At 41.8% G+C, this 25,575-nt stretch overlaps 1 protein-coding gene across 7 annotated transcripts in view; it reads left to right on the top strand.

Moving 5' to 3' along the window:
• Window positions 1-22,761, top strand: part of CAB39 (calcium binding protein 39) — a 93,273-nt gene extending 70,512 nt beyond the window's left edge. For 6 of the 7 annotated variants that reach the window (XM_038765068.1, XM_038764989.1, XM_038764915.1 and 3 more), the window contains 5 exons: window positions 2,306-2,474; window positions 11,719-11,778; window positions 14,041-14,106; window positions 16,744-16,887; window positions 20,113-20,301. In XM_038765068.1, coding sequence (XP_038620996.1) covers window positions 2,306-2,474; window positions 11,719-11,778; window positions 14,041-14,106; window positions 16,744-16,887; window positions 20,113-20,301 — 628 coding nt within the window. Of the gene's footprint in view, window positions 1-2,305; window positions 2,475-11,718; window positions 11,779-14,040; window positions 14,107-16,743; window positions 16,888-20,112 lie in introns of all 7 variants that reach the window. The other variant, XM_038765222.1, reaches the window with a different exon arrangement.
• Window positions 22,762-25,575: the final 2,814 nt, after the last annotated feature.

Genomic DNA, 25,575 nt, shown 5'->3' with positions numbered 1-25,575 from the left:
ATTCCCCAACTCCACTTATTCCATAAACCTTTGGTTGTATCAACCACAGTTTTGGCCTCTGCAGCTGCTTTGAGCCATATATTCCCCCCAGACCCTCGTCCCTCATGTTTGGCAAAGGAAACCTTTATAATCAACTAAGTACATGCTTATAATGCAATCACCTTTATTTTTATAATATGTTCAGTAACTAATCCACTAAATTTGGTAATTCACAGTGCATCTCCCTGGAATTACTTCTGGATTAAGTTTATGTTTGGTAGTCTATCAATTAAAAACTAAATAAAAAAAAATAATTCCTTCCTCATCACTGAACCTACTTGATTGGCAAGGTAACCTACAGTTATTCCATACCATGTTTTGATTTCTGGGGGGTTGGCTTTTTATTTTCCAGTTTTAAAATTTTTTTTCTTTTACCAGCTGTGGGTATGGTTTGCATTTGTGTTGTTAGCTTTTCTGGTGTTCTGTTAAATGGGTGAGTAAACCTGCCATTGGCTTACTCCTAGTTTGAATAAACCTGCTTTTCCACCTCCTCACTTTGTGGGGCCCTTGTTTCCTGGTGATTCATATCCCTGTGGGTGCACAGTACCCCACAGGTTCTAGCTTGTGCAAACAAAGCATGATTTGGTGCATGCCGTGGATTCATTCATTCATTCAATCATATTTATTGAGCGCTGACTGTGTGCAGAGCACTGTACTAAGCTCTTGGGAAGTACAAGGTGGGAACGTATAGAGACGGTCCCTACCCAACAGCGGGCTCACAGTCCGTGGATGCCAAACCGGGCACTTCGTCCTCTCCGTGCTTACTTTAGCAGCATTGCTACATCAGAGTGTCATGCAGAACTGTTTTTTGTGTCAGTTTTGCTGTAGCAAGCTGAAGCTCCAGGTCTGAATAGACAATGAAGTGACTTTTTGGTGCCCTTGGAAACAGATTGTGAAGGGTTATTGTGTGCTTAAATTAGGAAGCGCACATTTACTTCGGCTAGAAATGGTTCATTCATGGTAAAAGGAGTTAATTGAAAAGGTGATCATCTTGAAGTTTTCACTTAGGTTAGTTAAGGCGTAATAGGAACTTCATTAAAAACAACCTGGTTGGATTTAAGAGAGATTTTATGTTCCAGCTTTCAGTTTTTGAATTCCTGTCAGCCAGTCTTGACATTTGTCCTGCATATCGTGATTGGATTTAGGTCAGACACATGGTTATTATCCACTTGTATTGCTTTGTGTGATTTGCTAGTGTGAATGTGCATTTTAAGTAATAAGAGCTACTGGGTGTTTAGGTGTTAATGGGTACAGCACTCCAAATTTTGCATCTTAAGTGGGAGCGTATCCTTTATATAGAATAGATATTCACTTAGTGCTCATTTATGGTTTAGCGGTGATGCGAAGGTGTCTATTCGAGAGCCAAACTTCTTGTTTTTAAATAACTGTAGTCATCCTATTATACCGTCCTTCTGAACTGCTTGTTGACTTTTAAGAATGACTAGGCAAGCAGTGAATCAATCTGTCAGTCGATCAATGAATGAATGATATTTGTTGAGCACTTACTGTGTACAGGGCATAAGCACCTCGGGGCCGGGGGGTGATCTCAAGTGACTAAAGTCTGGCAGTTAAACTGTACTAAAGGATGATCAACTACTATGGGGGAACATCCTTTGTTTTGGATCTTTAGGTGAGATATTGCCTCCTAAAAGCTTTTTCAGTCAGGTAGCAAATCTGAGGCTCACAGGAAGACAGTTAATGTGTTTTCTGGTTTCACCAAGTTTTAGTCTTTGCTAAGTTCCTGAAAGCACCATTTTCAGCATTCTGATCTAGCAAATAGAATGGTACTAAAAAAACCCACCTCATTTGATATACCTGTCAAATCCACGGCGTGCAACAACTTACAGCCTTCAATTTTGCAGTGTAGAATTTGCATGAAAATACTTTTTTCCCTTTGTAATAGGAAGAAACAGCTTTATGTTAGCTTTGGGCTTTAGCTAAAAATGTAAAAAGTATCAAAAATAAAAGTTTAACTGATTTATGCTATTACACTAACTTTTGTTTATATATTCAGTTTCATGGTTATCATGTGATTTGTATTCATCCCCAAAGGTCAACACCACATCAATTTCCAAAGTAGATTCTATATTATAGAAGATTAACTGTCAGCTTGTTGGGACATTGCAGCACTATATATATATATATATATACATTTTTTTTTTTTTTTTACTATTCTGAAGTTGCACATATGTGGTAATGAGGGGTTTGGTTTTTCATTAGTTGTGATTTTTTTTTAATGACATTATAATGTGTGTTCTTCCTAAAGGTACGAATCTCCAGAAATTGCTCTAAATTGTGGGATTATGTTAAGAGAATGCATCAGACATGAGCCACTTGCAAAAATCATCCTGTGGTCAGAACAGTTTTACGATTTCTTCAGATATGTTGAAATGTCAACATTTGACATCGCTTCAGATGCGTTTGCCACATTCAAGGTAATCTGTCCATCTAGTTGGAGAAAAACCGCAGTGATGAATTTTTTCTGATTCTTCTCTTTCCTTTATACACTAACACAGAGTCAGCCCCACAGATTAGATCTACCTTAAGGGATGTGAGAGTGCTTCTATTTCAGTTGGTCCCCTAGCATTTGAAGTCACATGCTTCCTGCTCTCACCTACCCCTAGGCTGACTTGGCCGCACACCATTGCCCTCTAAAGAAAAGTGGAGCACGTATATGTTGTAGAGCCATGTTCTGGCTGGAAATCAGGACTCTACCAGTTCTCTTCTTACCTTTCTGACTTCTCCTTCACAGTCTTTTTTTGACTGGCTCTTCTCCCGTTCTCCCTTAAGTGTGGGTGTCCCTCAAGGCCTTGTTTTGGATTGCCTCTCCTCTTCTGCCTTAACTGGCTTTGGGAGCTAATCCGACTTCCAGTGCTTCAACTTCCACCCTTATGCAGATAACCCATATCTGCCTCATTCAATCAGTGATATTTAGTGAGCACTTACTGCATGCAGAGCACTCTACTGAGCGCTTCAGAGAGTCCCAACTTCTCACGTCTGCAACTTCACATTTCCTCATGTCCCCAGGGTATTATGTCATGGAGAAGCAGTGTGACCCTTTTTTAAAAATTTTTTTAATGGCATTTATTAAGCGCTTACTATGTGCAAAGCACTGTTCTAAATGCTGGGGAGGTTACAAGGTGATCAGGTTGTCCCATGGGGGGCTCACAGTCTCAGTCCCCATTTTACAGATGAGGTAACTGAGGCACAGAGAAGTTAAGTGACTTGCCCAAAGTCACACAGCTGACAGTGGGGCACTTCTGGAAAGAACAGTGGCCTAGGAGGCAGCGGACCTGGGTTCTGATCCCAACTCTGCCACTTGCCTGCTCTCTGACCTTAGGCAAGTCACGTAACTCCTCTGGGCCTCAGTTTCCTTATCTGCAGAGTGGGAGTTCAATTTCTGTTCTCCCTCCTATTTAGACTCTGAGCCCCCTGTGGATCAAGGAATGGGTCCAATCTGTTTATCTTGTATCTACCCCACTTAACAGATATCATTAGGTATGTCCCCCCAGCACCTGACGTTCAGTGTGTTCCTTCCCAAATCTTTTTCTTCACCTCCTTTTATTCATTCAATCGTATTTATTGAGCGCTTACTGTGTGCAGAGCACTGTACTAAGTGCTTGAAGCAGTGTGGCTCAGTGGAAAGAGCCCAGGCTTTGGAGTCAGTGGTCGTGGGTTCAAATCCCGGCTCTGCCAATTGTCAGCTGTGTGACCTTGGGCAAGTCACTTAACTTCTCTGGGCCTCAGTTCCCTCATCTGTAAAATGGGGGTTGACTGTGAGCCCCCCGTGGGACAACCTAATCACCTTGTAACCCCCCAGGGCTTAGAACAGTGCTTTGCACATAGTAAGCACTTAATAAATGCCATTATTATTATTATGATTATTATTATTACAAGTTGGCAACATACAGAGATGGTCCCTACCCAACAACGGGCTCACAGTCTAGAAGGGGAAGACAGACAACAAAACAAAACATGTGAACAGGTGTCAAGTCAGAATAAATAGAAGTAAAGCTAGATGCACAGCATTAACAAAATAAAATAAATAGAATAGTAAATGTGTACAAGTAAAATAGAGTAATAAATCTGTACAAACATATATACAGGTGATGTGGGGAGGGGAAGGAGGTAGGGCGGGGGGGTGGGGAGGGGGAGAGGAAGGAGGGGGCTCAGTTTGGGAAGGCCTCCTGGAGGAGGTGAGCTCTCAGTAGGGGTTTGAAGGGAAGAAGAGAGCTAGCTTGGCGGATGTCCAGAGGGAGGGCATTTCAGGCCGGGGGAGGACGTGGGCCGGGGGTCGACGGCGGGACAGGTGAGACCGAGGCACGGTGAGGAGGTTAGCGGTAGAGGAGTGGAGGGTGCGGGCTGGGCTGTAGAAGGAAGGAAGGGAGGTGAGGTAGGAGGGGGCGAGGGGATGGACAGCCTTGAAGCCGAGAGTGAGGAGTTTTTGCCTGATGCGTAGGTTGACTGGTAGCCACTGGACATTTTTGAGGAGGGGAGTAACATGCCCAGAGCGTTTCTGCACAAAGATGATCCGGGCAGCAGCGTGAAGTATAGACGGCGGGGGCGGAGGCCATGTAGGCTCCGGGCTGGGGGCTCCTCCTCCGGGCTGGGGGCTCCTCCTCCGGGCTGGGGGCTCCTCCGGCCGGTGGCGACGGCGGCTCTGGCGGGGATAGGATGGGGGCGGGGCCCATCCCACGGCCCTTTCCTCAGTGTGTTGGTTCTGGTTGCAGAGGGGGCATCTGGCCTTCTGGTATCATCACAGTTAACCAGATTACCACCCTCCCTGTGTCTGAAGCCCACAACCTTGGTATTAATTATCTTTGACTCCTTGCTCTCTCACAACTCTCACTTTCTTTCTGTACTATAGCCTCTCAAATTTTCCTCCGTAACCTTTCTTAGGTCCCCCACTTCCACTCCATGCAAACAGCTACCAAAACCATCCAGGTGCTTGTCGCTAGGCTATAGTATCAGCTTCCTCTCTGGTCTCCCTGCCTCCGTCTTCTTTCATTTCCGATCCATATTTCAATCTGCTGCCTGAATCATTTCCTAAAATATTTTTCTGCACATGATTTTTTTTAATCCTCAAAAACCTCCAGTTCCTCTGTGAGCCAAGCAGACATTTCTGGTTGTCAGCTTTAAGGATTTTATCAGCCGTCTTCCCCTTTCATATCCACTCTCCTCCCCTACTACACTGCAGCTAGCATTTTTTTTTCCTTTCAAGCTCACCTTCCACAGTGCACCCAACTTGTACTTCCCAAGAGCTTAGTACAGTGCTCTGCACACATTAAGCGCTCAATAAATACAATTGAATGAATGAATGAATGAATGAATGAATGAATTGATCTCAACCGTCCTGTTTCTGAGCCCTTGTTCACACCTTTCTCTTGCCTGGATGGTACTAGTAATACTATTTATTAAAAGCTTATGTGCTCAGCACTGGACTAAGGGCTGGGGTAGATGCAAGGTAATCAGGGTGGGCATAGTCCTTGACCCAATCCCTCATCATTGCTCACCTCACCCTCCAAACCCTTCTGAAATTCACCTCCAAAAGACTTTCTGATTCATTTTTCTTCTCGCTGCACCGGAGAAGCAGTGTGGCCTAGAGTAGAAGCATGGCCTAGTGTTGGTTGTTTCTTGGTATTTTTTATGCGCTTACCATGTGCCGAGCATTGTTCTAAGCACCGGGGTAGATTCAAGATAATTGGGTTGTCCCACGTGGGGCTCACAGTCTTAATCTCCATTTTACAGATGAGGTAACTGAGGCACAGAGAAGTTAAGTGACTTGCCCAAAGTCACACAGCTGACTAGTGGCGGAGGTGGGATTAGAACCCCCAACCTCTGACTCCCAAGCCTGTGCTTTTTCCACTAAGCCTCGCTGCTTCTCTGTTACCTATATCACCGTATCCTAGTTGTTAGAGCACGGGCCTAGGAGTTAGAAGGACCTGGGTTCTAATCCCAGCTCCACCACTTATCTGCTGTGGGGCCTGGGGCAAGTCACATCACTCCTCTGTGGCTCAGTTACCTTATCTGTAAAATGGGGATTGAGACTTTGAGCCCCGTGTTCGTTCATTCATTCTGTTGTATTTATTGAGCTCTTACCGTGTGTAGAGCACTGTACTAAGCGCTTGGAAAGTACAATATGGCAGTGAAGAGAGAAAGTACCTGCCCAGAATGGGTTTACAATATAGAGGGGCAGAGACAGACATCAATGCAAGTAAACAGGCAACAATATTAATAAAGAGAATTATAGATATCTACATCTGTACATAAGTGCTGTGGGGCGGGGAGAGGCGGCGAAGAGCTAAGGGAGTGGGTCGAGGTGACGCGGAAGAGAGGCGGAGCTGAGGAAAAGGGGGGACATATGGGACATGGACTGTGTCCAACCTGATTAGCTTGATACAGTTCTTGGCACATAATAAGCACTTGATAAATATTATCAATAAATTTTATGTGGCAACTTGAGTCTACCTCAGTGCTTAGTACAGAGCCTGGTGAGGAAGCACTTTACAAGTACCATTAACAAAAGAAAAGCAAAAAACAAAAACCTCTTTGCTTTCCCCACCATCTCTAGCACGTAGGTACAGGCAGACCTTCATATATTGGTTTCGGAACACTTATCCCCTTTCCTTCAGTCCATTCTCTCTCTTTTTTTATTTTTTTGTGCCTGACTTCATCATTAGACCCATTAGATTGTAGAGTACTTATGGCAGAGATTATCTTCCAACAGAGATTGTGTCTTCCCCCTTTTAACTGTACAGACCACTGCACTCCCTTTTTCCAATGACATTTTTTGAAATTCCCCAATTTCTCTAAATTACATCTCCTGCAGAAAGCCTTCCCTGGCTAATTTCTCATCTCCCCATCCATTATTCCCTCACTGTTATGTTACCTATGCACTTGAATCTACCCCCTGCCCCCAGAGTACCTATGTACATATCTCTGTACCACCTGTGACTTTATTGTCTCTCTCTCCCCTACCAGATTGTACTAAAAATTGTGGTATTGAAGTGCTTACTATGTGTCAAGCATCGTAATATGCCCTCGGATAGATCCAATAATCAGGTCAGAAACATCCCTATCCCAAATAGGGCTCACAGTCCAAGCAGGAGGGAGAACAGATGAGAAAACCGAGGCACAGATAAGTGAAGTGACTTGCCCAGTTTCACCCAACAAACAGATGGCAGAGTTGAGATTGGAACCCATCCAACATCCTGACTCTCCCTTCCCATCAGCGATGCACCCCTGAATCCGCCCTCTCTGCACACAGAAAGCAATCAATCAGTTAAATTAATTGTATTTATTCAGTGCTTACTTAGTGCAGAACACAGTACTAAGTGCCTGAGACAGCGCAGTACAACAGAGTTGGCAGACCTGTTCCCTGTACACAATGAGATTACAGTCTAGATGGGAGACAAACATTAATATAAACCATTTATAGCTATGTACATCAGTGCTCTGGGGCTGCGGGTGGGGTGAATGAATACCAGTGGCCAAAGGGCACAGATCCATGTACATAGACATTGCAGAAGGGAGAGGGAACTGGGTAAAAGAGGGCTTAACTGGGGAAGGAAGAGATATGACCTTAATGAGGCTTCATAGTTGGGGAGAGTGATGATTTTATGTATAATGAGGGAGAGAGAGTTACAGGCCAGACTGCGGATGTGGAAAAGAGGTCAGCGGCAAGATGGACGAGATTGGGTCACACTGAGCAAGCTGGTGTTAAAGGAGCAAAGTATGCCGACTGCACTGTAGTAGGAAATCAGTGAAGGAAGGTAGGACGGGGAGAGCTGATTGAGTGTTTTAAAGCCAATGATAAGTAGTTTCTGTCTGATGCAGTGGTGGGTGGACAAGCATTGGAGGTTCTTGATGAGTAGGGAGATGTGGACTGATTTTTTTTTTTTTTAAATGGTCCAGGCAGGAGAGTGAAGTGGGGACTGGAATGGGGAGAGACAGGAAGCAGGGAGTTCAGCAAGGAGGTAAATGCTGCAGTCAAGGTGGTACAGAAGAAGTGCTTGGATTACTGTAGCAGTTTGGATGGAGAGGACAGAATGGATATTAGCAGTGTCGTGAAGGTTGAACCGACAAGATTTGGTGACAGATGGAATATGTAGGTTATATGCGAGAGATGAGTCAAGGACACTGCCAGGAGTATTGGCTTGTGAGACGGGGAGGATGGTGGTGCTGTCTATAGTGACAGGAAACTCAGGGACGGGGGCACGGCTTGGGTGGGAAGATGAGTTCTCTTTTGGATGTGTTAAATTTAGGTGTCAGTGGTACATTCAGGTAGAAGTGCCCTGAAGGTAGAAGGAAATGGGAGACCACAGAGGAGGAGAGAGAGGATAGGGGTGGACCAATAGATTTGGGAACCAGGTGCGTAGAGATGGTAGTTAAAGCTGTGGGAGCAGATGAGTTCTCCAAGGCAAATGGTGGAAATGGAAAACAGAAGGGGACCTAACACTGAGCCTTGAGTTACTCCCACAGGTAGTGTGTGGGAGGCAGAGGAGAAGCCCACAAAAAAAGCCTGAAAAGGAGTGGCCGGGGACATAGGAGGAGAACCAGGAGAGGATAGTGTCAGTTAAGCCGAGGTTAGTTAATGTTTCCAGGCGATGGGGGTGGTCTACAGTGTCAAAGCCACGTGAGAGGTCAAGGAGGAAAAGCGTGGAGTAGAGACTGTTGGGTTTGACAAAGAGGAGGTCATTGTAGATCTTATAGCAGAGAGTTTCTGTGGAGCGAAGCAAGCAGTGCATGTAGACAATTCACTCAAGGAATTTGGAGAAGCATGGTTGAAGGAAGATGAGTGATCGCTGGAGGTAGCTGTGAGGTCAAGGGAGGATTTTTTTATGATAGGAGTACTTGTGCATGTTTGAAAGCAGAGAGGAAGGAACCATTTAAGAGTGATTGGTAGAAGCTGTTGGCCAGGGATGGAGGAGGGAGGGGGCAAGTAGTCTTCTGAAATATGGGAGAATTGAAGGGCAGAAGGAAGGAGGGACTGGAGATGAGCCGAGGAGATTTTGGGGTGATTGCACCTGTTTTTTCAATAAAGTGTGTGGCTAGGTTTTTAGAGGCAAGCGATGATGAAAATGGGGGAACAGAGGGTTTGAGGGGGGAGTTAAATGTCTGATACAGTTGGTGTGAGCAGTATAAGCTCATAGTGGGCAGGAATCATGTCTGCCAACTCTTTTTATATTGTATTTATATACTCTCCTAAGAGCTTAGTATGGTGTTCTGCACACATTAAGCACTTAATACGATTGGTTGAGTTTTTAAGGGTGAAGAAATAATGATCTGGGCAGAGTTAAAGCAGGCGAGTATGAACTTGAGATGGATGTCAGCCTCATGTCTGGATTTCCACCAGCTGCTCTGTGCAGCATGTGCCCAGGAAGGAAGGAAGGAAGTGTACTGCAAAGGTGATTCAGGCTTGTGGGTTAGTGATTTGAGATTGGCAGAGGGGCAGGGGAACAAGGGAGCCGAGTTCAGTAGTAATGGTGGTGTTGAGGACGTCAGTTTGTGTATCAAGAGACGGTAGTTTGGATATGGAGACAAAATGGGGCATGATGACTTTAGAAATTTGGAGGCGGTCCAAAGGTCAGAGGTCTCTGTGGAGGAACCGGACAGATTTCAGATTTTGGTGGCATAGGTGGGAGAGAAGGCAACAGAGGAGGTTGTTGTCGAATAGAAGAATTCCTGAGTCAGTGAGGGTAGAAATTGTACAGTGGCTAGTGATGACGAGATGGAAGGTGTGTCCGAGTTGGTGAGGAGGTGAGGTAGGGTGGAGCAGGAAGTCAGTGGAGGTGAGGCGTAAGAGGAAGCGGCAATGGAAGGGTCACTGGGAATATCCCCATTGATATTGAAGTCCCCAAAGATCGATCAGTCAATCAGTAAACATTGTTGGTTGATTCCCTAGACCAGACTGGAAGAGGTCCTTGGGCCTGCTCCAGGGAGGCCTTGCCTCATGTTCGCAGCTCTGGGAATTGTGGTCCCCGAAGTCCAGGGCATCAACAGTGCAGCATTTATCATATAAATGCAGCAGTGTCTAAGCTGCACTGTGGCCTGCCCTTTCTCCTCCTCCTCCTCCTCCTCCTCTCCTCCTCCCCCTCCCACCCCCAGGTGATGGATTTGGAGGCGAGGGTCCCCATATCCTAATCTGATTCAGATTTGGGTCTCCCCGAGGGCTCAGGATGTTCAAGATTCTGGAACACACCTGGTCTCTGCAGAACTCCAACAACCTTACTGTCCCCATTTGACTGAGTGCCCTGCCGCGCTGTGCCTCCCAGTCCATGGGAAGAAGTCAAAATTGCAGGCAATTTTTGTTGTTGTTGCTTTGCTTGTATCTGTAAGGAGGTTGTCGAAGAAACAGGAAGGACATTGGGGCCTGAGGAGTGAGAAAGAAGGCTCAGGAACTAGGAGGCCACAGTGAATGGTTGGGAGTGAGGGGTAGGAATGCAAACTCATCACTTTGGAGTTTCCACTTGAGACTTATTCATGAGGTTTTAGAATTTTCATTCTGTATCTTTAGAAAGTGGCTAAATACAAAATGTAATATCCTGTGGTAGTGTATTAACCTTTGTCCTTCAATTTATCATCAAGAATATCTCCAAATACAAAAGTCTGGAAATAGCAATAGCTTCTTTGCAAGGAATTTCAAGTAATTATGTGGTGCCTCCTGAAAGGAAATGTGGAATGAATTCTTAATTTTGAAGAGCAGTTACAGAAACCTCTTCAAAATCTGAGAAAACTTGGTAATATTCACGGGGTGATGGTGCGAAGTGCTTTTACTTAATAGTTTACCTGGGAAATTAAATTGTAATAGAGTGATTTGTGCAGTTTTATGACTGCCAACAAAAACAAGTTATCTAGTGAACTACCTCCTTCACTAACCAAATAGTCCTTGATTTCATAGCCTGTTCCCACGCCCTCTTGTTGATATCCTTTCTTTAACGTCCTTGCTCCACTTCCTCTGCTGTACATTTTAGTTTCTCTGCTTCTGACTTTATAAGTTCCTCTTTGAGTCGTCTGAGTTGCAAGTCCATGACCCTCCTCATAGAGCCTCTTTAAATACCTGTTGCAACTTGAGAAAAGGAACACGGGTTTTAGTTTGATGAAAGTGGCTCCTCCCTCTGCAAAAAGTACGTGAGAAGATAGAGGTGTAAAAAGATTACTGATAATCCCTTGGTGGTGGTATCCTTTTATGACAGACACAGAATAAATATTAATTTTTCCACTCATCTAGCCACAGTTGTTTATGACCTTGTGGAAAGGCAATATTTCCCAAGCTTGGAAATAAAAAATATAATTGTTCTAGATAGCAACAAGATTTGTTTTGGTCCCTAATTGCTCATGTGCTTGCATTAGCCTTTTAGGAGAAGCATCATCTTTTACAACTAGTTTCTTCTGTTTAATGGCTCTCTTAGCTATTACAATTTTATTAAAACTAAGGTTAGTAGGAGTGAAATAGTTTCACCAATAAATATATTATTTTTAATAAGGGGTTTCTCAATTTTCATTAAGATTACCTAAACAGTAGTTACTGGTATTTGTTAAGCCTCCCTGTGGAAGGCCCTGGGAGTTGGACACAGTACTTTGAAAAGTATAATTGATTGAGCAAAATGATTTGGAATCTAAGCATATTTAGAATCAACTCTTAAGATCATTTGAGTAAATGCAGTTTTCTTTCCTCAGGACTTGCTTACAAGACATAAATTGCTGAGTGCAGAATTTTTGGAACAGCATTACGATAGGGTGAGTATATATATATCTCTCACACGCATATATATGTATATATGCATATATATATATATATATATATATACACACACGCATACAGACACACACACACATATATGTATACACATATACCTCAATCCCGTCTGTCTTGCCACCAACCCCTCGCCCATGTCCTGCCTCTGGCATGGAACGCCCTACCTTTTCATATCCGACAGACATTCACTCTACCCACCTTCAAAGCCCCCATTTCTTCTTTTCCCACCCCCCTTTTGTTTTGCTTTTGAACTTGTATTTGTACCCTTTAGTCACCTTCCCTCAGCCCTACTGCACGTACATACATATCCGTAATTTTATTGTGGAGAGGGAATATATATGTGTTCCTTGTCTCCAAGAAGACAGCACAGACAACTGTGAAATTCACTTAAGGATGCATGTGTGACTGAAAAGCCCAGTGTGGGTCCCATAGACACAACCACATTATGCACACAAAGAGATGGTCTCTTGCTGTGCTGTTGTGCATGTGGCTTCCGGCTCCTGGCACTATTTTTGCTTTTGCCTGCCTGTTTCATAATCCTTACAGCTAGGAAAGGGTACTTTCTGCCTTGATTTTAGTGCACCGTGCTTTTCCTCTTAGATGCAGCCCTGTCTGAGGCTTTGCTTTACTGTATCTGTATGAAATACTTGAATTGCCTTCAATTAAAATGAAATTCTTCCTGCCTCATTCATATTCATTTTGGATATTTCACTTGGTGAAAGCAGTCTTCTAATGTAATCATTTCTGCATTGAAAAATGAATGCTGGGACCTAAATTGTCATTGACCTTATCAGGATTGTCCTAGTTCTACTTCCTACCCCAGACATCCATTCTAGTTTTGAGAGTATACGTGTCTTTACCATGCCTGGGTGTTTACATACCTTAATGTGCTAAAGATTGAGAAGAAGGTGTTTCCTTCATGTTTTCCCTCCCCTTTCTACCGTTTCCCATCATTACCGCTGTCTCCTAGGGAAAGGAATATAATTGGAGAATAAAAGTATACTAGGCTCAGGGTCCAATTTCAGTACATCCCAGCCCTAACTCTCCCTGAGTACTTTCAGTATATCTTTCTTCCTTAACAGTTCACTTATCCCCGTGTCTCAATTAGTCGTATTTGAGTGCTTATTGTATGCAGAGCGCTGTACTAAGTTTTTGGAAGAGTACAGTTTAATAGAGTTGGTAGACAATGTTCCCTCTCCACAACGAGTGTAAAGGAGAAGACAGACAATATAAATTATGGATATGTATGTATGTGCAGTAGGGCTGAGGGAAGGTGACTAAAGGGTACAAATACAAGTTCAAAAGCAAAACAAAAAGGGGGTGGGAAAAGAAGAAATAGAGTCTTTGAAGGTGGGTAGAGTGAATGTTGGATATGAAAAGGTAGGGCGTTCCATGCTTGACACACTACACGTGTGTGGCTTTATTGCCCCTGGCAAGTAATATCAGTCTGGGCCCTGGACTTTTAGCCCATTCTTGAAAGAAAACGTGTTTTTTTTAAATCATCCTTTTCCTTGGTGATTTGACTCTACCAGACCTATTCTCACCAAGTCTCACCCAGTCATTTAAGAAAACTGCTAGGTTTTCAAGAGAATTGATTCCACTGACCAGAAGTAATTGCTAGAATTAAGTGGTGACTTTGGTGTGACAACTGTTCTCTTTTCTAATCAGGTAATATTTGCCTAGGTTTTGATTATTTGGCTTATTTCTGTCTCCACTAGAGGGATTACTTCTCTAACTTTTCTATTCAGTCGCAAGGGTAACATTTTAGTCAGACTGATCGCTTCCTGGTTAAAAAGCACCATCTACTGGATGTTTCCATCTTGGTTTTTTGGGGTGTTTTCTTTCAAGTTGTTCTGAAAAACAGTGTTGAGACCCAATAAGGCTGTTTTGTGCAAAGGAGTGTTCAAAATTCTTCAGAGCCAAAGTTAGCATTATAAAAAGATGCTGATAATGAGGAGATTAAATACGTGATAGGGCTCATTCTTTAGAAGGCACAAGCTCATGATCATCAACGTTTATTTAGCATTTACTGTGTGCAGAACCCTGAGGTAGGTGGTACGGAAAATGAACTAAAATAAAAGGCATAGCGACTGCGTTCAAAGTGCCCACAGTCAAACAGAAGCAGAGATATTGTAATGCCCGTCCGTTGTAGGCATGAATTCTCTGGCCTTGTTATACTGTCATTTATTCGGGAATGATTCTGATATTTTGAGATGCCCTGACTTGTTTTCTTGTCACTTTAGTTCTTTAGTGAATACGAGAAGCTACTTCATTCAGAAAATTATGTAACGAAAAGACAGTCACTCAAGGTATGGAAGTTTTACTTCATGCTATAAAACAGTTCCATTAATCACCTCCTTTAAGTCGGTTGGATACTTATAATATATTGATTTATGGCAGATTTCATGATCCTGAGGCCACGTTTCTTGAATCCTACTTCATTCCTTTTTGAAATGTTAATGCTTTGAGTCTGTCTGACCCTTTTTATGTTTCCAAGCACTTTCACATCATTTTAATACATTTTCACTGAACTGCTGAACTCAAGTCTACCATTTCAGATCTGTGCCTTGCTTAAGCTATTTACCCCCGGAATATCGGAGCTATTTCTTGGGTCTTACCCCAGGGACTGAAATGAGACTTGGGCACCTCTCACCTCTGAGTCTTTAAATAAACTGTAAAAAAAAGGGAAGGTACCTTGTCCCTCGAAACCCACAATATAACTAGAATTCACTGTATAGTCTGCAACAAACCCTACTTTGCATTCTGTCCAAACAGCCCAGGACTGTTGGAAAGAACATTCCCTAATTCTGCCATTGTACCTTTTCCACACACGTAGTGAAAATACAGTTATGGCACTATTGCTGATCTCATTTTTCCTTCACTCATTCAATCGTATTTATTGAGCGCTTACTGCATGGAGAGCACTGTACCAAGCGCTTGGGAAGTACAAGTCGGCAACATATAGAGACGGTTCCTGTCCAACAACAGACTCACAGTCTAGAAGGGGTCAGAGTCTAGACATCGTTATCAATTAGGGAGGAGTGATGTTGATAATAATGATATTCATTAAGCATTCAATTACTCCAAGAACTGTGTTTAGTGCTGGCGTAGATAAAAGAAAATCAAATCAGAAACAGGCTCTCTCCCATTCGAGGTTCACAGTCTGAGGTAAGGAATAAAGGTATTTAACAGGTGAGGAAATTGAAACAAGGAGAAGTTAAGTGACTTGCCCAAGGTCACCCAGCTGACAAGTGGGAGAGCCTGGATTAGAACCCAGGGCTCCTAACTGTCAGTTTTGCATAGTTAATACTATAGGACTGTTTTCCATTAGGCCACACTGCCAGATGGAAAAAGTAGTCTTGGTGTTTTGGAATCTTAAATGTGCTTTCAGTAACAGTCTAATCTTAATGTCCTCATTTCTTGAATATCCTGTTATTAAATTTTGCTTAAGAAGAATTTCACTACTGAGCTAAATTTTAAAAGAAAACCACCTCCAGTCTCAAGTAGCTAAGGACAAGAACCACTGAATTTTTTAAATCTAATACAAGCTACACCAAAATCTTCCAAACGAAGTAGGTAAACAAAATTATGCTACTTGATTATTTTTAAAAATATAGGACAGTTGTCTAAATAGGGCAGACCTTTAGTGAAAGAGAGCACTTACATGAAATTTAAATTTTAAGCAGAAGGCAGAGTATATCTCTGAATGTAGATAGTTTTATTTATTCACTCCGTTAGGCATTACTGTTGTTTTATGTTTTGGATGATAAATAATTCTCTTGTATTTATCGGTTTACCACCTGATTAGAGTGGAACTTGAAAGTTATGACTAATTAGTACAACACTGAATTCACTTGGTCCACTTGACGAAGTACTTTTGTGAACATTAAAGGACGGCCTTCTGAAGTTGTACTGCCTTTGTTAGCCTTTATCAGACCCTAACTTTTCTGCTACCAAAAAACTTAAAATGGTCTCAAGTGCTACCATAAGAAACAATTCCAGAAATAATTGAGGTCTGCCTATTTAGTTTCAAGCCACACTTTTAATGGATGTATTTTCATATTGTGAAGAAAATGAATTTCAAAATTACAAAATTGTGCTTTATTAGTCCAAGGGGCAGTATTCATTTGGACTATGCAGGTGAATTGTCATCTACGAGAAGATACGTAATGACTTCTCGTCTTGAAATTCTTTATTTGATGGTTGAAGATGATGTAAAAATGTGGTTTTTTTTCCATTTGGGATGGGCTTTGAGAAATGGAAGTGTAGTGAACTCAGATGAAGTAAATAGACAGTTTCTAGACCAAAATTGAGCAGCTTGCGTGTACAGCAGAATCCTAAAGTATGACTGACTGAAAAGTAGCAATGATAATCATTTACATACAATACAGGGGAACGATTCAGGGATGTATCTGTAACACCTGGTTTCACACAACATTTTGGGAATTAGAGAACATTCTTTGGACAACACTTGCCACTGTGGTTACAGTGTGGTGACATTTTGGAAGACTCGGTTGTGCTTTTGCAGAGGGCGATAGTCAGGGTTCATTTATCATTTTCATTCTCTAGAAAACTCTTATTTTTATTGAGATTTGTTAGAACTGATTTTGTAAGTTCTCTTCCTGAAAGCTTTGCTTTTATGAGATACATGAGCCCAAATCTCGCAGCGCATCTCTCCTGGGCTGGTCAACCACTTTTGGAAGCTGAGGACATTCAATACGACTTCAGTGTGTTAAATACATCCCTCTAGCCTCAAAGAGATAATGCAACTTCCAAGGATGCCCAGTGGAATCCCAGTGGTGTTTCAGACCCTTTGGGAATTGGGTTCAGTATTTCTCATCAGTTTTAGAGAACTGTGCAAACATTTATTTTGGCTTATGCCCCCAGAAATCTACCTAAACGTCTCTTGCTCAGGTCATGATTTAACTGTCTTGGTCTTTTCTCAGCTCCTTGGTGAACTGCTATTAGATAGACACAACTTCACGATTATGACAAAATACATCAGTAAACCTGAAAATCTCAAATTAATGATGAACCTTCTACGAGACAAGAGTCGCAATATCCAGTTCGAGGCGTTTCATGTCTTTAAGGTATAGTATCACAAAACCAGAAAGCTCCTTTATGTGCTGATATAATTGACTAAACCTTTTACTAACGAAATACCAAGTGCATTATAAATTCTAAACATGCTGTGTGCTAGATCAAAATTCTCTTGGTAGGAAGCAAAGGGTTAGGGAATGTTAAAAAAAAAAAAAAAGTGGATTTACTGATTTAATACCAGTTATATTTTTCCTGTACAATAATTTTCCTTCAGTTTGCCTTCCAGGCTCTGAAACTGCTTTTTACTTGAATGCAAGTGATGCTCTGTTCTTTGTTTTACATTTCATTCATTCATTCAATCGTATTTATTGAGCTCTTACTGTGTGCAGAGCACTGTACTAAGCGCTGGGAAGTACAAGTTGGCAACATATAGAGACGGTCCCTACCCAACAGTGGGCTCACAGTCTAGAAGGGGGAGATAGAGAACAAAACAAAACATATTAACAAAATAAAATATTTGTTATATTGTACTCTCCGAAGCGCTTTGTACTGTTCTTTGCACACAGTAAGTGTTCAATAAATACAAATGAATAAATGGAGGCTTTTATTTTTAAAATTCAGTCGTTCAGCTGTGAGCTATGGAACAAACTCTCCCCATCATCAATATTGACTAAAAGTATTTTGAAAAGTAATTCTTATAGTTTTATAAGGATGAAGGCATATTCTAGATTGAAGAGCTACTGCCGTTTTAGTGCTGGGGCATATGCAAGTTTTTCTTGTTAATGCTATTTCCAAAATGAGTGAATTCAGTATTACCAAAAGGGTGAGAAGCAGCTTGGATAGAGCACAAGCCTGGGAGTCAGAAGAGCCTGAGTTCTAATCCTGGCTCCTCCACTTGTCTGCCATGTGACCATGGGCAAGTCGCTTAACATTGCTGTGGCTTAGTCCCCTCATCTCTAAAATGAATTAAGACTGTGAGCCCCATGTGGACGTGGGCTGTGTCTAACCTTATTAGCTTGTACCTACCCCAGTGCTTGGTACGGTGTGTGGCACAAAATAAGTACTTAATGTGTATCATTAAAAAAAAAGAGAAAAGGCGCCCACCACTTTCTCTTAGAGTTGTCAGTTATTTCGTCCTTGGTAGAGAAGGGACAAAGCTGTTAAATGACAGCTTTCTATTAAAAATTATTTAGGATCATCATCAATTGTATTTATTGAGCACTTACTATGTGCAGAGCACTGTACTAAGCGCTTGGGAAGTACAAATTGGCAACATATAGAGACAGTCCCTACCCAACAGTGGGCTCACAGATCTAGCTTGCAGTCTGTTGCGAGGTGAGCTACATCTTGTTCCTGCCCCTGCCCTCAGACCGCCTCTGGGCTGGATCACCCTCCCTCTTCATATCTGACAGACTATCACTCTCCCACTTTCCAAGCTTTATTACAGACACTGCTCCTTCAAGAGGCCTTCTCCAACTAAGCCCTCATTTCCCCCTTTTTTCCCCTTCCTTTTATTATGGTACTTGTTAAGCACTTACTATGTACCAAGCACTGTTTTAAGCACTGGGGTAGAAACAAGTTAATCGGGTTGGACACAGTCCCTGTCCCACATGAGGCTCACACTCTTATCCCCATTTTACAGAGGAGGTAACTGAGACCCTCCTTTGAAGGAGAAGTGACTTGCCCGAGGTCACGCAGAGGACAAGTGGCAGAGCTGGGATTAGAGCTCAGGTCCTTTTGACTTCCAGGCTCGTATTTGCTCCGCTAGGCCACACCACTTCTCTTTTCCCATTCCCTTTTGCGTCTCCCTTTATTCACCTCACCCTCACCACCATGACACTTACGTATATGTAATTTGTTTATGTCGGTCTCCTGCTCTAGACTATAAGCTTGTGGGCAGGGAACGTATTTACCAACTCTGTTATATTTTCCCTCCCAAGCACTTAGTGCAGTGCTCTATACAAAGTAATTGCTCAGTAAATATGATTGATTAATGGGGGCCCTTATTTTTCTAAATATGAGTTGCATTTTAGGTGTCTTTGGCCGTTTTCTATTTTGATGATTCCAAAGAATCATAAAGCGCTCTGCTCTTACGCACCGTACTGTTCCAAGTTTAAAAATCATGACCTGCTTAGAAACTCAGTTTTTGTTTGAACGGTTAAGCATTGTATGCTTCCAAAGCAATCTTAGTAATAATCGGTGAGTTAAAAATGAAAGGCTCCCCAGACTGAGCCCCTTCCTTCCTCTCCCCCTCGTCCCCCTCTCCATCCCCCCCATCTTACCTCCTTCCCTTCCCCACAGCACCTGTATATATGTATATATGGTTGTACATATTTATTACTCTATTTATTTATTTTATTTGTACATATCTATCCTATTTATTTTATTTTGTTAGTATGTTTGGTTTTGTTCTCTGTCTCCCCCTTTTAGACTGTGAGCCCACTGTTGGGTAGGGGCTGTCTCTGTATGTTGCCAATTTGTACTTCCCAAGCGCTTAGTACAGTGCTCTGCACTTAGTAAGCGCTCAATAAATACGATTGATGATGATGATGATGAAAGAAGAAAAGCGTAAGAGCCAAGAGATTGACCACCGAATTTAACGTTTCGAGGGCTTTTTCTTCGTCCTCACATAATAGTATCACATACAAAGTGTAAAATTCCGAGGTTCTCTCTGGTGAACCATTTTACCTTTTCCCCAACCCGTCGCTGCTCTGTCGCCAACCTACCCATTTACCGTGATCTCATCTATCTCATTGCCAACCCCCGGCCCACATCCTCCCCCTGGCCTGGAGCTCCCTCCCCGCTTCATATCCGACAGGCCACCACTCTTCCCGCTTTCAAAACTCTATGAAAGTCACATCTCCTCCAAGAGGCCTTCCCTGACTAAGCCTTCATTTCCCCTCCTCTCCCTCCCCTCTGCATCTCCCACGCACTTGTATCTGTGCCCCTAATACTTGACGTTCACCCCACCCACAGCACTTAGGTACATAAACTTACACTTTCCCACTTCCCCTTTCTGTAATTTATTTTTGCATCTTTCTCCCTGTCTAGACTATAAGCTTCTTGTGGGCAGCAATGGTTTCTACCAACTCTATTGTATTGTACTTTCCCAAGCACTCACTACAGTGCTCTGAACACCGTAAGCGCTCAATGCATACAGTTGATTGATTGCTTTTAGAGTTGTGTTTTTAATATACAGTAGTTTGAAAAGAAAGAATTTAAACTTTGAAATTACATTTTGAGTGAGCTAGTGTTTTTTTTTCTTGTTGTTGCAGGTGTTTGTAGCCAATCCTAACAAGACCCAGCCAATATTAGATATCCTTCTAAAGAACCAGACCAAACTTATTGAGTTCCTCAGCAAGTTTCAGAATGACAGGACCGAGGACGAACAATTTAACGATGAGAAGACCTATTTAGTTAAACAGATCAGGGATTTGAAGAGACCAGCTCAACAAGAAGCTTAATCTCCAATAAACATCTAAAATATTAAACAGAAATTCAGCATTTGCTGTTAGATATTCAGCATCAGGCACTCTTTATCGATTTCATGAGGAACATTTCTGCTAATCTGCTGTTCAGTGAACGGTTTTTCGTTTTACTTTTTTCATTTTTTTAGCCCAAGTTGAAAAACATAGCTGCTGCTTCTTGCACATTAGAGCACAATGTGGACTTTCTCTTGATATTTGTGTCATTTCCGAATTCAGAGACACCGCTTGTTTTAGGAGTCCTAAAGAAATTCTAGTTTCATGAAAGCAAACATATAGATTAATAGTTTGGTTTAGGAGTGAAGGTATAAATGTAGTTAAGTGGCAGGTTGCATGCTTGCAAATCTGATTCAATCTGTATGTTTGCACTACCTTGTTTGAGAGATGAGCACAATGTGACCTGTGCATACTTGGCACCATAATATAATCAGATTGTATGCCTTGATTTAAAAAAAAAATGTGCAGTGCTTTATTTGTAATCAAAGGGGAAGTGTATCTACGATGTGAGCTTTTGGGGATAAACAGTCGTCTTGCAAATACGTCTTGAACCTTATAAACTTTTCAAAAGTAAAAACCTCAGAGGGTTCATAAGGAAATGTGTATATATATATATGCTTTTCACTGCTTTCTAGAATTTTTTTTTGACTTTTGATTTGATTTTTCTGAGACTAGACTTGTTAAACATTGAGAAGTTCAAGGGTTTGTGTTGTTTTACTTTGAAGGGATTTTTAAGCAGTAAAGCCAGCAGAGACATCCTGCGTTTCATTTCAACAATGCTTACTGGTTTCTTTTGTATATAACTCCTAGGCCGCTCATTTCTTTAAAATGATTTAATTTGTACAGCAGAGGAATGTTATTGTATTAGTCTGTAACTATTACCTAATATTGAGTTTCTGCAAAAGTGAACGCTCATATGGAATTGAATACTTCGGATCACATGGAAATGCTGATTTGCTATTTCCTAAATTCCTGCAGCATTAAAGAGGAAAGCACCAAATTTTTTGTATTCCTTATCTAATGAAGTGCCATCAGTTAGAAAAGGCCAGAATTTGGAACTGGATCCCAGGAAAACTGTACTCCAACTGGGTAGTACTGGCCTTCTTCATTTGAAATGTTATGAACTCGTCATATCTTCAAATGATAAAGATTATGCTAGATTAATGCTGATTTGGGGATTTTTTGGGGGGGAGGGAAGAGGGAGCCTCTGTAGAGCACCTTTTCATTCTTAGAGTAAGTAATCCAGTATAATAGCTGTGAGACTGAATAATTTAAAACTTTTGCTTCTCTGGGTTAAAAAGTTCTTATCCTTAGATCCCTAAAGAAAAAAAAAAATCCTTTTTCTGCCTCTTGTTCCTTTAATGCTGCCCATTATCAGTATTTATGAAGCAACACTGATTTTGCATCACTTTTTTGTTACTGTGTCCACAGCAGAACAACTACAAGAATATAGCTAAAGTTATTAGAATGGTATCTGTTCATTTTCTAGTGATGCTAAGATCACAATTAGTAAACTTAGAGATCAGAATTTGCCACTTTAAATTCAGCACGACTGCAGCTGATTGAAGAAGTTATACAATTATTTGTCCTTCGTTAGCCTCTATGCTAATTAAATTATTTTCATTTGTTAGAATCGGACTCCCAATTGATGTTTTAGTTCATTTTAAAGCCTTCGTGAGGGAAGCTGGGTAATGAAATGACGACTTCAGGAAATTGATGTGTTCTGTTCTGGTTAATTAAAAATGACTCTTAATATTATAATTGGTCTTTTTTCCATGCTCTGAAACTGTCCCAGACAAGGTAATTGTAATCTGGTATTGAACCTCTGGAAAATCAACTCTCTTACGTATTTTGCAAGGCATGGCTGGCCTCGAAGGTAGATGGTTTTACAGCTCAGTACTTGTATGTTTAGGTTTCGTTTAAGTCAGTGGTCGTGGCTGAGTGGAGGAAAACATTGCTTGCCAAGATGTTCTCCAGAACATAAAAGTCTTCCACTTTGAAAATAAATACAAATCCTGAAGGCTAATGCATAAAGCTGCAAATGGGATAAAAAGCATAGAGTGGAGCGCTACTTTCTAACGATTATATTTGGGATCTATCTGGAGAGAGTTGCTATGGTACTTTTTATTTTCCTTTCCTAAACTTTGTCAAAACATTTGAGGGTTTGCATCGAAGAAAGAGTTGTATTTAGAGTTGTGATCATTTAATAGGTTCCTGTTAAAAAACGATTGTACTGGAAATGGTTTCTTCTCACTTCGATATAAAGGCTTAAGATGCTAAAACAATAATTTCATGTGACTCACCCTTTAAAATAAAAGTAGAGATGTATACAGTTGTAACTACTTAAAAGCGTTTCATTCCTCCTGAGGAAAGTGAATTTCTTACCAGAAAATCTGGCTGGCCCTGTAATTTAAATTGAAATAAAATTTTGAAGAAATGAAATTGTGGTTGCTTAGGTATGTATGTGTATATATATATAGAAGGTTTATGTGTATGTGAACCATGCTTTTAAGGGTCACACAAGTGAAGATTGCTACAAACCCCAAAAGAAAAACTCATTTCCTCTTTAAGTTTGGGAATATTTCAAAAGAGGGTGATTTCTTATTCATTTTTTTTTTTCTTCTGGCTGGGTCCTTCTTTTAGTTTAAAGAACCTTAATGTGTTTAACAGGGAACTCAAGCAGGTAAATCCTTATCCTTAAATTACATTGTGATTAAAAGTCATCACCCACGGAAGATGGGAAGGTGTGGGGCTGTGACCTTAGCAAAACTGCAGCTGAAATGAGAGAGAATCAGGGGAGCACAGTGTTGGCCACACATAGAAGATACCTAGCAAAAACAATCCCAGGCAATTAATTATATGTGCTTCCCAGGTAGGCTTGTCTGCATCTTCCTGGGCTTCAGAATCCACCATCATACTTAGGAATGAGCAAATCAAAATGAGAGGAAGGGACATGGTAGTATTAAATATACCAGAATCTTAGGACTACTGAAGATATGAGTACTCTGTGTTGATTAGAATTCTTTTTTTCCACGGCCTTTGAAACAATCAGCGTGGCTTAGTGGAAAAAGCACGGGCTTGGGAGTCAGAGGACGTGGGTTCTAATCGCGGCTCCGCCACTTGTCTGCTGTATGACCTCGGGAAAGTCACTTAACTTCTCTGTGCCTCAGTTCCCTCATCTGTAAAATGGGGATTAAGACTGAGCCCCACGTGGGACAACCTGATTACCTTGTATCTACCCCAGTGCGTAGAACACTGCTTGGCACATAGCACTTAAAAAATACCATAATTATTATTATTATTATTATATATGGATGTTTATTCTACCATCCTTGTGAGTTGGGATTGGGGGTAAAGTAGTGAACCAATTTGTTGGGGATGGAATTTCACTTGTGACAGAGGTAGGTAAAGGAGGAGATCATGATTAGCAGCCTGGTCTAGGCGAAAGAGCACAGGTCTGGGAGAGGAACTGGGTTCAAATCCACCACTTGTCTGCTGTGTGACCTTGGGAAAGTCACTTCTCTGTGCCTCAGTTTTCTCATCTGTAAAATGGAGCTCCAGTAACTCTGAGCCCCCTATGGGATGGGAACTGCACCCAACCGGATTCAGTTGTATCTTCCCTAGCATTTAGAACAGTACTTGGCATGTAATAAACACTTAACAAATATAATAAATAATTTACCAGACTAATACTCCTTCATTTGGATCTAATCATTCTAGGTAAGTTCTGTTTTCTGTAAAATTCAGGTTTTCATTGATCCTTGTTATCTGTTTCTGTGGTGGTTGTAAATCATCTCTTCTCCCATCAGAACCCAGCCTATGCGCTTCACTCCTCTTCATTCAATCGTCTTTATTGAGCGCTTACTCTGTGCAGAGCACTGTACTAAGCTCTTGGGAGAACGCTTAGTAGAACAGTAAACAGACACACTAATTCCAACCAACTCAGGGTGCTGTGCTCTCACCTCTCCCACCACAGACTTGTTTTGTCTGCCTCCCCCCTTCTAGACTGTGAGTGCGTTGTGGGCAGGGATTGTCTCTATTTGTTACTGAATGGTACTTCCCGAGCATTTAGTACAGTGCTCTGCACGTAGTAAGCACTCAATAAATACAATTGCCCTCCCTCCTGCTCCATATCCAGCAGACTCTTACCCTCCCTGGTTTCAGAGCCCTATTAAAATCACACTTCCTCCAGGAAGCCTTCCTGACTAATCTCATCACCCCATGCCATTTCCCCTTCCCTAATGTGTCACCTGGGCTCTTGAGTTCCCACTCTGTAAGCACCCATCCCCTCTCTCCTCAGCCCTTAGGTATTCATTTGTAAACTTGTCCTTGCCTGAACTTTATTTTAGCCTGTCTCCCTCGCTAGATTGTAAACTCCTTGTGGGCAGGGATTGTTTTTGGTTACTGTGTTGGACTCTCCCAAGCTCATAGAGTGGTGCTATGCGGAGAAGGAGGACTCAATAAATACTGTTGATTAATTGCTCTCCATTGAGGACAGGGAATGTATCTACCAACTCTGTACTCTCCCAAGCACATAATACAGTGCTTTGCGTGCAGTAAGCACTCAATATATACCACTGATGATGGTTGTGAAACGTGATACCCTTGCCTGTCTTCACAGAGCAAGGCAGAGACGAATTGGGAATAAAACTTAGGTCGGTTCTCCCCATCCAAAACCCTGTTTCCCTGGGAGGTTGGGGGGAATAAGACCCTCCTAGTCAATTGGCCTAAAACATAAATTTCTCTCCCCAGGTTTAATCGAATGAATTGCTTCATAGTTGGCAACCAGCTTCCTCCTTCGCATCACTGATTCTCTTTCCAAGGTAAGATACTTTCTGTTTGAACCCTGACGCTGTTCTTTTTAGCTCAACTGTTTGGTGTATCAAGTGTTGATAATTTTAGCCAATCAAATGAGACCATTTTTAGCCTTGTAGTTTGGACAGTCTGGCCCAAAAGAAAGAAGTTAGCATTTGCTTTGGGTTCTTTACCTGCAGGGAACCAATCATAGAATTAGGATGGGCATTTATTTTGAGTATCACTTTAGTTACTCAATGTAAAATGAACACTGAAAAGCTGAAAGTGGTTCAGAGAAAGACAGATGTTTCCCACCAGCATTCGGTGAGGAGGTGCTCGGAGTTGACTTTGGCTGCACCCAATGGTCTTCCTATTCTTTCCTGTAGCCTGCTGTATCCAGAAGATGTCCTCCATTTTTCTGACACTAATGGTGTGTGCCATTACATCAGTCAGTCAGTGGTT

The sequence above is a fragment of the Tachyglossus aculeatus genome, chromosome 1, assembly GCF_015852505.1.
Source record: "Tachyglossus aculeatus isolate mTacAcu1 chromosome 1, mTacAcu1.pri, whole genome shotgun sequence".
NCBI classification, from domain to species: Eukaryota; Metazoa; Chordata; class Mammalia; order Monotremata; family Tachyglossidae; genus Tachyglossus; species Tachyglossus aculeatus.
This window is presented reverse-complemented; position numbering and strand designations above follow the sequence as displayed.